The sequence below is a fragment of the Equus quagga genome, chromosome 12 (assembly GCF_021613505.1).
Source record: "Equus quagga isolate Etosha38 chromosome 12, UCLA_HA_Equagga_1.0, whole genome shotgun sequence".
In the NCBI taxonomy this organism is placed as follows: Eukaryota; Metazoa; Chordata; class Mammalia; order Perissodactyla; family Equidae; genus Equus; species Equus quagga.
In genome coordinates this window covers 47,984,729-47,997,145 of record NC_060278.1, presented here as the reverse complement: position 1 = coordinate 47,997,145, position 12,417 = coordinate 47,984,729, and the positions used below count along the sequence as shown (strand labels likewise).

The following is a 12,417-nucleotide window of genomic DNA, read 5'->3' as shown; positions in this document are numbered from 1 at the left end:
TAGAATTATTTACTTAATGCATACATTGTGATGTGATTACAAATTCTATATACTTTTTTGAGACCATTTTTATTGATTAGTACATAATCAAGCTTCATAAATTTTCCATGTGATCTTCATAAGAGTGTGTATTTTCTCACCTTTGGATACAGGAATTTACTAATTCAAGCTTCAATTAGTTCAATCCTCAATTACTAAGAGTTTTTCTTCTTTGTTTTTTATTTTATTGCTTCAAATATTTTTTCTTGTCTTTCCTCTTTCTTCTCTTTCTGGTATTGTCATCATGCATATGTTACATCTTTCGTGATTGTCCCACAGCTCTTGGATAATCTGCTCCTTTTTGTTCAGTCTTTTTTCTCTTTGCCTTTCAGTTTTGGAAGTTTCCATTGACATGTCCTCAAGCTCAAAGATTCTTTCTTCAGCTATGTCCACTAATAAATCCATCCAAGACATTTTCATTTCTGTTACAGTGTTTTTGATCTCCAGCATTTCTTTCTGATTCTTTTTAGAATTTCCATCTCTTTGCTTACATTACCCATCTGTTCTTGCATGTTATCTCCATTTCCCATTAGAACTCATAGCATATTAATCATAGTTGTTTTAAGTTCCCAGTCTGATAATTCCAACATCTCTGCCACATCTGATCCGGGATCTGATGTTTGCTCTTCAAACTGTACTTTTGTCTTTTAGTTTCATGTTGAAAGCTAGACATGATGTACCGGGTAAAAGGAACTCCAAAAAGATGGGCCTTTAGTGATATGGTGGTGATGTGTGGGGGGAGGAGAAGTGTTATACAGGTCTATGATTTGGTCTCAGTCTTTTAACAAGTGTGTGACAGTCACTCCCCTCCTCACCCCTTAGGTGCAACAGGATGAATAGAGGGAGCTGAAATTGGGTATTTCCCTACCTCTGAATTCTATTTTTAATGTTCATTATAGTGATGTCTTGCTATTTTTTACATTCCCCTCATTTATAACATTATTGTTAATTAATGCAATTTATATTTATTAAATATATTAAACCTTATTATTATTTAATACAGCAAACATATATTTCCTGGTCTACTTGTTCACCATTCCTTCTTGCATATCAGGACTTTTTGTCTAGGAACATGAAATACATCCTTTAAAAATTCTTTTAGTGACAGTCTACAGGTGGTAACATTGACAAATTTTTGTTAGACAGAAAATTTATTTTTTTCCTCCCTTGCTTTTAACTGATAGTCTAGCTACCAATACAATTCTAGTTTTGTTGGTTAGTTTGTCTCTGCACTTCAAAGATACTATTCCACTGTCTTCTGGGTTCCATTGTGGCTTGAGAGATCTAATGTCATAATTTCTTATAAACTTATGTCTATAAATAATTTGTCTTTTTTTCCTCTGGCTACTTTTAGGAGCTACTCTTGGTCTTTGGTGATCAGTACATTTATTATATCTTACCCATGTATGTATTTATTTTTCTTAGCCTACTTAGAATTCAGAAGAATTATGTCATTCCTCGACTTTGGAAAATTCTTTACCCTTATCCCTTTGAATATAATTTTTAATTATTTTTATATTTTCCTTATCTCTATTTTCTTCTTCTATAAAGCTGTCTGAATCTATCCCCATGCTCTTAACCTCTTTTCCATGTTTTTAACTTAAATTTTAAATACATTTATGCACATACCTATCTCAGGGAAATAACTAGTGTAAGTGTTTTTCCAAGATTAATAATGTCACCCACCATGTACCAGAGAGGAAATGAAATTCTTGACCTTGACTCACCAAATGTACATCTAATATAGATTCTATAATATGAACTCCATGAATGCTAGTTACATGAAAATTAATTAATTTTTTAGTATTACAAAAGTTGTAATACAAAATGAAATGCATTTAGAATAAAATCTGTGAGCAAATAGAAAACAAAAGTAGTGGTAAAGCTTGATGTGTAACAAAAATATGACACAAGTTAGTCCTGATGACTCATACTTTTGGACTGTAGTGTTCTAAAGGAACACACTCTCTAAAATAACAGGAAATATTCATTTAAATAATAAGCATTGCAGAATGTGATGTTGGGACCATTCAAATTATTGAATGGTAGAAAGGCTTATTATATAAAATGTTTTAAGCTAGCTCTGCTATTTATAACATGAACAAAAACGCATACTGATAGTTTGATTGCAGTTAATTCATAAAAGCCATGATTAATGTTATAAAAGTGTCACAAATCAGAGCCAAAGAATAAGAGAAGTATTCATGGTTGCTAATAAATTGCTCTGTGAACGCTTGGCCACCCTTGCAAGTAATGATGTCACAAAATGATGAAAGAATAACTAAGTAGCCAACAAAGTGCCAAGGCTTGGCAGAGGCACTGATCACTGCCTCACTCTTGGCCTAGAGCCCCTGCGAAGGCAGCGTAGCTATTAAAGGAAAATGAAAAATCAAAGGATGCAAGTTTCAACTGATAACACTTTTCTTAAAACTAGATTCTATCAACACTTGAACTGTTAAAACAGGTAAGGAAAGTACTAGATAAGAGGAGAAAAGAATAGGTATATTGTAGCTATGCAACCTTGTGAGTTGACACATAACATACATACTCAAGCTTCCAGTTCTTAAGTAGCATTATGCACCTACAAAGTTCACATATACTTTTTGATAGTTATAATGAACTTCCTGAGCAGGTGGACCAGAGGTACTTTATTGTGATAAAGCTAATAGCACAAATAGTTAGGAAATGATCTAAAAAAAACAACAAGGGGGTGGAGGATGGGATTTAGAACCTATGTACCAAAAGAATACATATTGAATAACTCCAGGAGATGAAATTTAGATGAGACAAAACTAATCTATAGTGACATAGAGCAAGTTGATGCTTTCCTGGGATTGAGGGTTGGGGTAGGCATTGACCATAAACAGTCAACAAAGAATAAGGAGAGGGAAACGTTCTACATCTTGATTAGGGTTACTACACAGGGGTATACATTTGCCAAAACTCATCAAATTATACATTTTTAAATGGGTGCACTTTATTGTATGCAAATCATACTTCAGAAAGATCATTGAAAAAGGAACAACAGTGGTTTTACAAGATGTTACTATGGGTTCAATTAAGTGAAGCATACAAGAAATCTCTTTGTATTATTTCTTACAACCATATATTAATTTACAATTGTCTCAAAAGAAAAAATTTGTTTGAAAATTTGAAATACATGTACAAGTAACAGTCGTTATTTATTATTCAAATAAAATTAATCATTTAAGAACAGTATATGTGTTTCCTATCAAATGGTTCATGCAAGCTGAATGCCGTGTAATCCTGAAATCTACTTTGAAACTTTCAACTCTGCTTGAAAGTTACTAAATAGTATCTAGTCTTTAGGGATTTGTTTTGCCCTAGATTAATCCTAAAATGGACCCAGTAAATTAATTATTCACTGCTTCAGTCATTTCTGGGGAAGAAATGTGACAAATACAAATCCAAAATTACTCTCTATTAATGAAATATGCCATTATCATTTATGGTATGCATGATACATTAAAGTCAAGGCCTTAAAACTGCCAATATAATACCAAAATATGTCAGAGTTCCTAGTCCATTGGCACTGAGGAAAGTCACTGAGCCTCCTCAAGGTAGATGTTTTAGATATCACAAAATGTAATGGAATACTTAAGGAAAAAGGAAGTGTGGCTATAAGTTCATCTCAGGATCAGTGGGGTCTTTGGTAACAGATTTCCCTGAGCTGTTTTTGATTATTTGTGAGCTTTTTAATTTTATGAATGGACAAAAGAAATAGGAGTTATCAATGGAGCTATGAAATAGACAGTTGGTCTTGCTATATCCAGAATAAGTGATAGCGTATGCTAGCTAACTAGTGTAAGTCTCAAACTATTAGTAAGTTTTGCTTTTTAAGGTTCATAAGCTCAAAAGTCAAGCTAGGTAGTAAATGTAAGTGAGCTCACTCAATATAAGGCTGTGGATTGTAGTGAATTCAATGACAACTGGAAGAATGATATTCCTCTAAAGAGCGTAATTGCTACCCTGAATTAGCTAGCTGTTGCTGTAGGGGAACATGGACATAGTGTTGAACGACTTTCTAATTAAGAGAAGCCAGAGATTTTTTGAAAAAAAGTGAAAACTGTTGTTGGAAATTAAATAAAAAACTATTTAAACCACATGAAGACCACCAGTTTGTGACATCAACTTTATAAACAACTGAAGAAAGTTTCATCAAAAAATTTCCTAGAATGGCTAAGTATATAAACTTGCTTCTGAATTCACCATTCTAATCCTATCTCCTGACTTCATTCACTTTCATTTTCGCTAAAAACACTTTCTCACAGGACTGACAATTGCCAAGAACTGGCATATTCTCAAGGCTTACGTTTTCATCTGTTTGCCAAATGTCTGTAATATAATTCAGAAAAGCCATGTTTATTGAGTAATATTATTAATGGTTAGCATAACACTGTGAAATTGAAGACATTCTTTTTGGATTATGTCCAGATCTTTAAAAAGAACATTGGTTCCAATAGGAAATGAATGGCTTGTATTAAAACTAATTATTTTAAAAAGTGGAATAATGTGAAAAGCATTCGAATAAGTATATTTTCAAATTATTGCAAGACAACATTTTCAGATATGTAAGTCCCATGTGCATTAAAATACTTTGAATGATAACAAAAAGAGAAGGTCATGCTTATGAATGCTTTATAAAATCATTTTTCATTTTCAACATATTGTTGAAAATATCATAGGACTGAGAAATCATTCAACTTAACAGTCTATTGACTTTTTCCCTTCAGCTGCATTTGCCAAACTTTGCTGTTCTTTTGTTGTTTTTTTATTTATGGCTAAACTCATGAATTATCAAAATATGTCAAGGAAGAAAATAACAGAAAAGTCAAGTTTTTAACTTTTGTTTTCAGAAGGAACTTAATGTCTAAATAAGAAGCATTAAAATGTATTCTCAATCTAAATTGTAGTTAATTATTTCACTAGTTCATAAGCCAACAGTCACCACCTGAGACCGAGTCTGAAAATCCCAACTTGACTTCTGAAACCAATCACAAGCCTTGATTCATTTAATGGCTCTATTTTTAAGGGGAAGCATGAAATCACCCAAGAATCATATAATATCAGTCACTGAACTGTGAGTAATTAAAGAGAGAGAAAAGGGAAAAAATTGGATGGAGCATCAAGAGGAAGAAGAGGTGGGGGTGGGAGGTGGGGACTAACTAGTTGAACAAAGCAAAAGAAGCTCAGAAAACAATATATCATACAAAAGTATTAGCCAATCCTTGGTTTACATACACTAGATAGATTCAAGTTGAGCTGCCCTACTAAATTCACCACAGAGCACTTTTTAATTGGGCCATTGGTGGGTTTTCGGAAGAGGGGTGATGTTAAAGAAAGAAATCACTGATTGCAAGGAAAGAAGTGTCCATCTTAAAAGATAAAAAGGAGAAGACACTAGGAAAAGTAAAACAAATGTCACTTTAACTTTAAAAATCAAGAACAAATCAAATTGCCAAAAACTTAAACACACAATTATGGCTGAATAAAGAGTGAACCAATCAACATACTCCAATTAATTTCCTCTGTGACAAAATGATAAGCCAACAATCAAACACATTAAAATCAATGCTTTTTAAAAAGATTTTTTCTCATGATATACTAATGAAACCAAATTCAAAGACTCCAGATGTTCAAAATCCAAAAAATGTAAAGGATTCCGTCTTTCAAAGTGATTATCAACCCGTGGTGAAGACTAAACGTATAAATAAAAAGGTCAGCAATGCAAAGCAATGATCTGGAGAGTAAGTCCAAAGGGACACCTGAAGTAGAACATGAAAGTTTGGGTTTAAGCACATGGGAAGAAAGAAAGGAGGCCATACCAAATCAAAGACTGAGGTTAAACAGGATAAGCACTACATCCTAAGTGTGCTAGAAGACATCTGCATTTTAGGTAATATTCTTGCCATTGAACTATATGCACTAATGTAGTCAACAACAAAATCAGATCAGATTAAGAATCTCAGGAGACAGAAATGAACTTCACCAAAACCTTGATGGATGGTTTTTTAAAAAAACAAGATGTCTCATGGTATGCTAAAACAAACTACACAGAGAAGTGAAGCGACTAACTAAACACAAGGACAGAGCAGTGTCCAGGAGGCAGGGACGTTCACAAGCCATACAGGAGTCTATGAGACAGTGCTATATTGTAAAGCTAAAATACACTAACGTATAAGCTCATATTTACATAACAAAAGATACAAATATAACCATTACCAGAGTCTTCAGTGACTCTTGTCATAAAGAGCTGCTCTTTGGAATGGCAACTTATGTAATGTATTTCACTATATTTGTAACTTTAATTTTAACACAGTCATGCATTACTGAACAATGGGGACACATTCTGAGAAATGCATTGTTAGGCTGTTTTGTCACCCTGTGAACATCCTAGAGTGTACTGACACAAACCCAGATGGGATAGCCTACTACACACCTAGACTATATGGTACTAATCTTATGGGACCACGATCATATATGTGGTCGATCTTGACCAAATCATTGTTTTCCTGCACACAACTCTAAATATGGTCAAATTATCCTTCAAAACCATTGTACCAATTGGCAGTCTCATCAACAAGGTACAAAAGTTCATCTTCTCACAAATCCTAAATGTTGTCGATCTTTAAAATTTTTTCTAATTTGACATTAAAAACAAACTTTTATTATAATTTGCACTTTCCTGATTAAAACTGAAGTTAGGTAAACTTCCAAGCGTTTATTGAGAATTATTAGTTCTTCCTTTGTAAATTGCTTGTTCATATATTTACTCCTTTTTATTAGGTGGTTGTATTTTTCTTGTTTTTAAGTGTTCTTTTGCATTAGGGATTATGACATAATAAGAAACATGTTTGGTCTCTGGCACACAGCTCCCAAAACTCTTGTGGTTTCCCAAGTGATAAGCGTGGTTAAGGGCATCTTTTGTTATAATATTTGGTTTCTGTCCCCAGTTTCTGAAATAGCTCCAGAGCGATGAAGGTGAAAGGACTATCTTTTGTTATTCATAACAAGCCTCTCTCAACCCCACCTGAGTTTACATTAATAAGGTGATTTGGGGAAACCCTTCAAGAATGGGGACTAGTTGCCAAGGGAACCAACCACGTGATTAGAGGGTTGAAACCTTCAGCCTCACCCCTAGATCTCCAGGGAGAGGAGAGGGGCTGGAGGTTGAGTTCAAACACCAATGGCCAATGATTTAATCAATCATGCCTATGTTTGAAGCTTCCACAAAAACTCTAGCCTGAGAGGTTCAGAGAACTTCCAGATTGCTAAACACACTGAGGTGCTGGAAGGGTGGCCTGCTCAGAGAGGGCACAGAAACTCTGTGTCCCTTCCTCCATACCTTGCCTTATGAGCCCTTCCGTTTGGTGTTCTTGAATTGCATCCTTTTATAATAGATGGTAAGCCAGCAAATAAACTGCTTTCTTGAGTTCTGTGAGCCATACCAGCAAATTATTGAACACAAGGAGGGGGTAATGGGAACCCCCAATTTGTAGCTAAGTCAAACAGAAGTTGTAGTTAACCACTACTTGCAGTTGGCATCTGAAGTGGGGGTGGTCTTGTGGGACTGAGCTCTTAATCCATGGGGTTTGTGCAAACTCAGGTTAGTGCCAGAACTAAATTAAAGACACCCAGGTGGTGTACACAGAGAAATGGAGAATTGCTGGCATGGAAAAACCCACACATCTGGTGTCAGAAGTTTTATAAGTAGTATAAGTAAAGGAACAGTATGTTTTTCCTCTTTAGAGGGATCTTAACTCTTTACCTGTTAATGCAATGTAAATATTTTCTATCAGCCCATCACTGATCAATACACTGTGATTATGTTAGTCGTTACACTGTACAGAATTTTAAATATTTATATGACAGAATACGTCAATAATTTCCTTCATGGCTCCTGATAGGTTTCTTTGCTTGTATGTGTATTTCATATTTTGCTTATAAAGGTCCCCAGCTTTAGATTTAAAAATATTGTTCTAATCTTTATTTTAATAAATTTACAGTTATTTTTACATTTTAATCTCCAAGCTACCTAGATTTCTATACATGCCATGAGGTAGAGCTCTAACTATTTTCTTACAAATTGGCAGCCAATTGCCTCAAACACCATTTACTAAAGACTCCATACTATTTATTTTTATTATAGGATGATTGTTGCTGCTGCTGTACCCTCTTTCACATCAGCTGTTACTGATGTTAATGTGGGATATTTCGATCAACAAATCTCTCTCAAATTCGTTTTCCATTTACCTCTTATTCCTAAAGCTGTAGCTAAATGTCCCCTTCAACTATGAAATTTCCCCCTGACCATCATAGACAAATTAAAATAACATAACTCCTAAGTCATTTTACCACAGATTTTCAAATTATTTACTTAAAATTACTGATATCAGCAATGAATTGAACCTGATTGATGCAAATACATAAAGATCTTTCTGCATCTAAAGACTCTTTTTTTTTGTATAGACACCTTTGTATAAATACCCTTTAGATGTAGGAATCAAACTCTTTTTTCTAGTGTCATCTATCCAGACACCTTAAAAGTTGTTTTATAAAATATGATAATACTGATGAAACAAAGAAAGGAAAAGAAAGGGAAAATAAAACCTCTGGGTTTAGTTTTAGTTGTTATTTCTCTCATGGAGTTTATTTATTAAAATGAAATTTTCAACTTATTGATGGCTTTTATTTTTCTCTACAAATTTTTTTTCTGAAATAATAGACATTTAAATTCATATCAATTCATTTTTCTTCATACCCAGAAGTTGGACCAAAATTATGTTTAAGGAATTTGTATTTACCATCCCCCATCCTCCCCGTCTATTTGAGATTTCCGTACATAAAACAGAGAACTCACGTGAAGTCCTTTGGTGAAGCTTTCTGGAGAGCAGAGGCATCGATAGGGCTGGCTTGTCATGTCACAGTTATCAGCATGACCATAGCACTGACATCTGCGAACACGAGCATCAGACAACTCCTAAGAAACAGCAACTCAACTGCAAACATATTTAAGGGTCTATGTATATACCCGTTGTATGAATCCATCAAGGGAGATGAGAATCTTAATCAACAAAAAAATCAGTTTCTCTTTAATCATGTGGACTTTCATGAAAGTTTTTAACTAATCCTGAAGTATTCGAAGGAGTGTCATTGCTATCCAAACCATATCGATTGTGAAGGTAATTTTCAAGCCTATTCTGGGTAGTTTACACCTATACCAACCACAAACTGTCCCAGAGAAGACATTTACTGAAACTATTATTGAAAACACAGTTAAGACTATAAGATTTAGAAAAAACTGCAGAATGAAGTTAACAAATTTCAAATTATCTTTTCCAAAATTAGATGGATGACTATTTAATAGCATTATTATTATTATTATGGGTTTTTAAAAAATTTTGTGCGTGTGTGTGTGTGTGAGGAAGATTGGCTCTGAGCTAACATCTGTTGCCAATCTTCCTCTTTTTGATTGAGGAAGATGGTCCCTGAGCTAACATCTGTTGCCAGTCTTCCTCTACTTTGTATATAGGATGCTGCCACAGCATGGCTTGATGAGTGGTGTGTAGGTCTGTGCCCAGGATCCAAACCTGCAAACCCTGGGCCACCAAAGCAGAGAACACAAACTTAACCACTATGCCACCAGGCCAGCCCCTATTATGTTTTTTTTTTTTTTTTTTGCTGAGGAAGATTCACCCTGAGTTAACATCTGTTGACAATCTTCCTCTATTTTGTATGTGGGTGACCACCACAGCATGGCCACTGATGAGTGGTGTAGGTCCACACCTGGGAACTGAACCTGGGCCGCCGAAGAGGAGTGTGCCAAAATTAACCACTAGGCCACCAGGGCTGGCCCAATAGTATTATTTTTTACTATGCTATTACTTACCAAATAACACTTATAGATTAGTATTCTGGTCTGCTTTTAAAGATGCACTTATCTACAGGGCATATCATTCTTCTAGCACAACCCAATTCTAAGTATAGTCTATATATTTACCATTTCTACACGAGAGAGTATGCTGCCTTGTAGTTCTCCAGCTATATATCTATTTAAATTCTGTGAGCCATGTCCTCAATTATGGTCAGATATTTATAAATTACTTAAGACATATTAGATTTTTCCTTTAAAGGAAAACAAATGTTTCTCATAAACTCAGGAATTGTGCTATCAGAGAGACCAAGCCCAGTACTTATAAACTAGCTGGTACAGTAGCTACAATTACAAATCCAGCTTCTTCTCTTTGATTTCAAGAATACTTGAAAATTATATTCCAGAAAAAAAAACAAGCTAAATATTTGGTGAATTATTTCTAAGTTGGATTCAAGAGATCATCACTTCTAAACCCAATAGCTTTTGAAAATTGGAAAGATACATACAAATCTCCCCAAAAAATCTTAGAGTAGGAAACCATTTCAACACATGAAGCTTTGAATCTGGCTTGACCTAATGTCTCAGTCAATGTATTTTTAAGTAAGTAGGACAGAAATCTTATTGAAACCAGATTCATGGTGAAAGGCACACTGCACACTGCAATCGCAACCTTGGTAATGAACACTACCTTCCAGTAATGGTGATTTCATTGACCGCATAGTATCTGTGTCTGGGGCTGACAGGAGTCTCAGTTGTATAGTACTGCCCATGGAAATGAAGTCTTATTTGCGTGGCTTTTACAAACTCTTGAAGAGATGGGGTATTATAGAAATCGTTGTATCCAGGACGACGATTTGGTCCAGGTGTTAGGATGCTAAATGTGACATTACCACGGGAATATGGAGTAAAACTGTTGAAGAAAAAAATTTGAAATCATGAAAAGCTATTCACATTTCTGTCAAAACAGAAATTATAACACAATATTAGGAACAGTTTAAATTCTTCATTCTGGGAAAACAAACATATTTCATATGCAAACAATATAGGATTATCATAGAAAATATAGTAAAACATTTCTTTGAGGACATAAAAATTCTATTAATATAGATAACTTGCTAAACAATCTGAAAAACAGATTATAAAGTATAAATGAGACTGTAAGCAAGAGATTTTAAAGTCTTTTACGAGAACTTTAAACATAGTTTAAAACTCAACGTAGGGAGGAGTCTTAGAACAATCTGCCTCAAGAAAGTTAGTATGGGGCTAAGTCTCTGCCAGACTAGTGAGTTAGTCTACCTATAGGTTATTACTAACCCATTAGTCTATTAAAATTAACTCCTAAATGGCTTCAAAGATAATTGTTTCAAAAATATTCATACTTGGGAAGCTGAAGACAGTTGACAGAATCAGAATTTTCCAACTCGCCATTGTTTTTCATCCCAAAAGCGCTGCAATTTCTAGCAAAATATTGCCAATCCTCCCAATCTAGGCTGTCCTCCTTCTTTCTTTGAATTCTTATTGCTGTTGGTTGTGGACTAAAGAACTGAATGATAATATAAAACACCTGAAAATGAATAAGTTGATTATTGTCATTGAAGTTTTAAGTTTGACCCATCAGTATAAATCAAACCATGGAATTCTTAGATTCAATCGTTGACGGCTACTCCCTCATAGGGATAATTATCAAATATTTATTAGACATCGAGAAATTTCACAGCCCTATGGCAACACATTCTGTACTTGCATAGCTGTCTCTCTTCTCAAGGGTTTTATAAATTAAAGTGGAAATTAAAATTAAGTTTGAAATAAAGACATGAAAAAAGAATATTACTTATGTGAAATAATTGTTATATGTATTCTTTTTAAGTTGTTATTTAGAATAAGCATCCCGGTTTTTATTAAATTTTTCTACTTAATGTTAATACATGGATAAATAGAATAGATTAGGTATTACCAAAGGGGAAGTGGGTTGGGGAGGGAGCGAAACTGATAAAAGGCCACATATGTATGGTGATGGATAAAAACCATGATGAAGTATATTCAGAAACTGATAAATAACAATGTGTACCCGAAATTATACAATGTTATAAACCATTATGATCTCAGTAAAATTAGTTGGAAAAAAAATGTTTCAAGAACATGATTTTGATACAAATCTTTAAAAAATTAAGCTCTGCATATCTTCTTTTAAACATTTTTGTTTCATACATTATAATACACTCCTTTAGTGAGGTAATGTTCAATTGCCTAATTCAGTTTTCACCTTGTAGTAGGTTGAATCGTGTCTCCAAATAGACATGTCAGAGTACTAACCCCTAGTACCTATGAATGTGACCTTATTTGAAATAGAGTCTAGATGGTAATTAGTCTTTGGGTGGTGAACATGATGTAATCTACACAGAATTCGAAATACATTACGATGTACACATGAAAGTTATATAATGTTATAATCCAATGTTACTGCAATAAAAATATATATTTGC

The 12,417-nt window shown here is 34.1% G+C and overlaps 1 protein-coding gene across 1 annotated transcript in view; it reads right to left on the bottom strand.

The window, feature by feature from the left end:
• The window catches only part of USH2A (usherin), a 733,563-nt gene that overhangs the window by 635,445 nt on the left and 85,701 nt on the right, over positions 1-12,417 (bottom strand). The window contains exons 6-8 of the mRNA XM_046679838.1: positions 11,314-11,498; positions 10,623-10,844; positions 8,921-9,014 (exon numbers count right to left, since the gene is read on the bottom strand). Coding sequence (XP_046535794.1) covers positions 8,921-9,014; positions 10,623-10,844; positions 11,314-11,498 — 501 coding nt within the window. The remainder of the gene's footprint in view (positions 1-8,920; positions 9,015-10,622; positions 10,845-11,313; positions 11,499-12,417) is intronic.